Source organism: Corythoichthys intestinalis, chromosome 2 (assembly GCF_030265065.1).
Source record: "Corythoichthys intestinalis isolate RoL2023-P3 chromosome 2, ASM3026506v1, whole genome shotgun sequence".
NCBI classification, from domain to species: Eukaryota; Metazoa; Chordata; class Actinopteri; order Syngnathiformes; family Syngnathidae; genus Corythoichthys; species Corythoichthys intestinalis.
In genome coordinates, this window is record NC_080396.1 from 38231859 (window position 1) to 38234574 (window position 2716).

The 2716-nt window shown below is 35.4% G+C and overlaps 1 protein-coding gene across 5 annotated transcripts in view; it reads left to right on the plus strand.

The window, feature by feature from the left end:
• Positions 1-2712, plus strand: part of slc26a6 (solute carrier family 26 member 6) — a 35421-nt gene extending 32709 nt beyond the window's left edge. For 3 of the 5 annotated variants that reach the window (XM_057829957.1, XM_057829960.1, XM_057829956.1), the window contains one exon: positions 1198-2709. In XM_057829957.1, coding sequence (XP_057685940.1) covers positions 1198-1221 — 24 coding nt within the window. In that variant the 3' untranslated portion in view covers positions 1222-2709. Of the gene's footprint in view, positions 1-1197 lie in introns of all 5 variants that reach the window. The other 2 variants (XM_057829959.1, XM_057829958.1) reach the window with 2 other exon arrangements.
• Positions 2713-2716: the final 4 nt, after the last annotated feature.

Consider the following 2716-nt stretch of genomic DNA (forward strand, 5'->3'; position numbering starts at 1 on the left):
CCTCTACAGTTTACCTAGTTAATGTGTTGTTACTATCAATATAAGCAGGGTTTCTGCAGGTCATTAAAAAGTATGAAAAATAAATAGATTTTGTGAAAATTCAGGCTTCAAATGGCATGAAAAAGAATGAACTTAATGTTCGAAGCAATAAAAACTACTTACTGTATTCTTGACGGTTAAAAAATACCAATTTACACGATTTATAATGATTGTATAAACATCTCATTTAAATTTTGATTGGACATGTGGGCGAAGAGATGACGTCAGAGAGAGGTGCCATTGTTTGAGAGTGCGCGGTGGGGAATAACTAAGTCTGCCGTTGGTTGGATTTTCCTCCCCTGGATTGTGTGTGAAGAGGAGGAGGGTTTTGACATTTAAAAATAATGAACAGATGTGTAGTTTTTTTTCATGGTTTATTCTTAGAGGAGCTACAGTACTCTTGTCACTCATTGTAGGCAAAAAATCAATACCCACAAGGCTACTCGTGTTCCTGTCATGGCTCATCTCCATGCATGCATGGCCTTCCCGAACCTTATGTTCCCTCTGAGAGATCGCAGAAGTTGCATGAACCTGCATGTACATGTGACAGAGGGTATTCACTCTTAGAAACCAAAGTCTGGTTACACCCTGTTTAATACTGTAACTAAGCATCATTCAATTTAAATGGTGATGCCTACTTGAACTTTGTCTGGTTGACATGAATACTGTATATGTGATATACACTATATTGACTATATTTAAAGAGATATTTCAAAGTTTTGTCAAATTTGCCAACTGTCATTTGTGCAGTATGTTCCTTATACTTTGAATTATCTGAGCGTGTTCTTTGGGGTTACTCTGTGAAATAGTTAAATGGCCTGACCGAGTGATCAGATTTCCTTTGGTTTCTTATTCTGTGAAGCACTTTGTTGCGTTTAAGTTACATTTAGATTTTCAAATATTAAACCATGGTCGGGGGTCATGAAAATTTCCCTCGTATTTGTATATAACCAATTAAAAATCAAATTTCTTAAATATTTTCCCTTTAAGAACCTCCTTTAAATATTTTTTCCACAAGCTGCGAAAGTACATTACATTCCAATGAGATATCTTATCTACAAATGTGCGTAGCTGAGCAAAAATGTTGTCCATGTACTGTAATTCTGCAAACTAATTTTGGTTGAATATGTTTTAATCTTTGGATTCGTCTATTCTCAGGAGTTGACCTCTGCCAGAAGATAAAGTTGAACACACAACTTGGACTGCCTCTTCTCTATGTCAGTGTTATGCATCTCAGAGTTATGGCATCATTAAATGTGGAAATCAGACCAATTACAGTTTAATACTGTAGTCCAACAGAACATTACAATATTTATTTCCAGAAAAAGGCATCTTCCACCAAATTCAATTTTTAAAATTGTTTTATGCATTAGATACTGTCGGTCAAAATGCGTGTTTCACGATGTTAAAATTTGTCATCTGTTTGTGGTTCGTGACTTGATTGCAATTGCTTTTGTAATTTCAAAACTGCCTTGCAGTTAAGCAGATTTCAGATTGTTGACAATGTGACGTCACACCGTGCCTTATTATACAAATAACTGCCCACCTGGTGTTTCCCCATACGCCCACTCTTTAAAGAAGGGCATACAAAATGTGTTTCACTGCTGCTGTTATGACATGCAAAGCTGTTGAAGTCAGCCAAACACAAAGCATTTAAAAAGTATGATTTACTGTATGTCGGCCTGGGAAGATCTTTTGGAAACAACAATGGCCAAACCTTGACAAAATTACTAATCCACATTATTAAAGTGCTGCCTGAAGATATGCATTCATTTTGATGGGCAAAGAAAGATTGGGATATGTGAGTGGTAGCTGAACAGATCGAACTCATATCTAAATGCCCTGTGTTTAAAAATATGAGAATCAATCCACTATGGTTATGGTTTGAATATCCAAAAGATGTTTTTTAAATTTTTTATTTTTATTTTTTTAGTAAAAATATAAACCCCACACAATGAGTAAACGATTCCAATATGTCTGCTGATAAAATAAACAATGTCAAAATATTTCATGAGTGAGGTTTTGAGGACAATGTTCTAATGATTACCTTTTGACAGATTTTTTTTTTTCATGTTCAGATAATTATCTGTTTTGAAAGAAATCCAGCTGGCATCATGTTTTCATCCGTGTGGTGTAATGATTGGACAAGGCACAACCCTGACGGTGCTTCAATGACTGACTAATCTAATCTCTTAGGGATACAAGATAGGACAAGAGCTTGGCCAGTTAAAAAAAGGATCATGCCTCAAGTGTGATCGGCTTCCTATGCTTGAGACAATAAAGACAAACCACTTGGATCGGATTGGAAAACTTCAACAAATGACATTCAAAGCTTGGTGACTGGAGCGACCACAAGAAAGATTCAATTTTTCTGATGTGGAAAGGAAAAACTATTTTATGCAGTTGGATGAGTTCTACAAGTGCAGCATCTGAAATGTGAAAAACAAACTGAAGACCCCACTTAATTTCCAAGAACGTTTGGATTTTATGCTTTTTTATTATTTTACTTTTATTATTATTTATTATACAACAGGAAAACAAGGTAATAGCTGTTTGTACACATGCTCTGTGCCTAAGTATGTAGCCTAAGTATGGAAATATAAAGATAAGTATGGAAAGCTTTTTTTTCCCCCAAGAATATACTGTACTCTACCTCCATCAGCTCTCATTTTGTGCG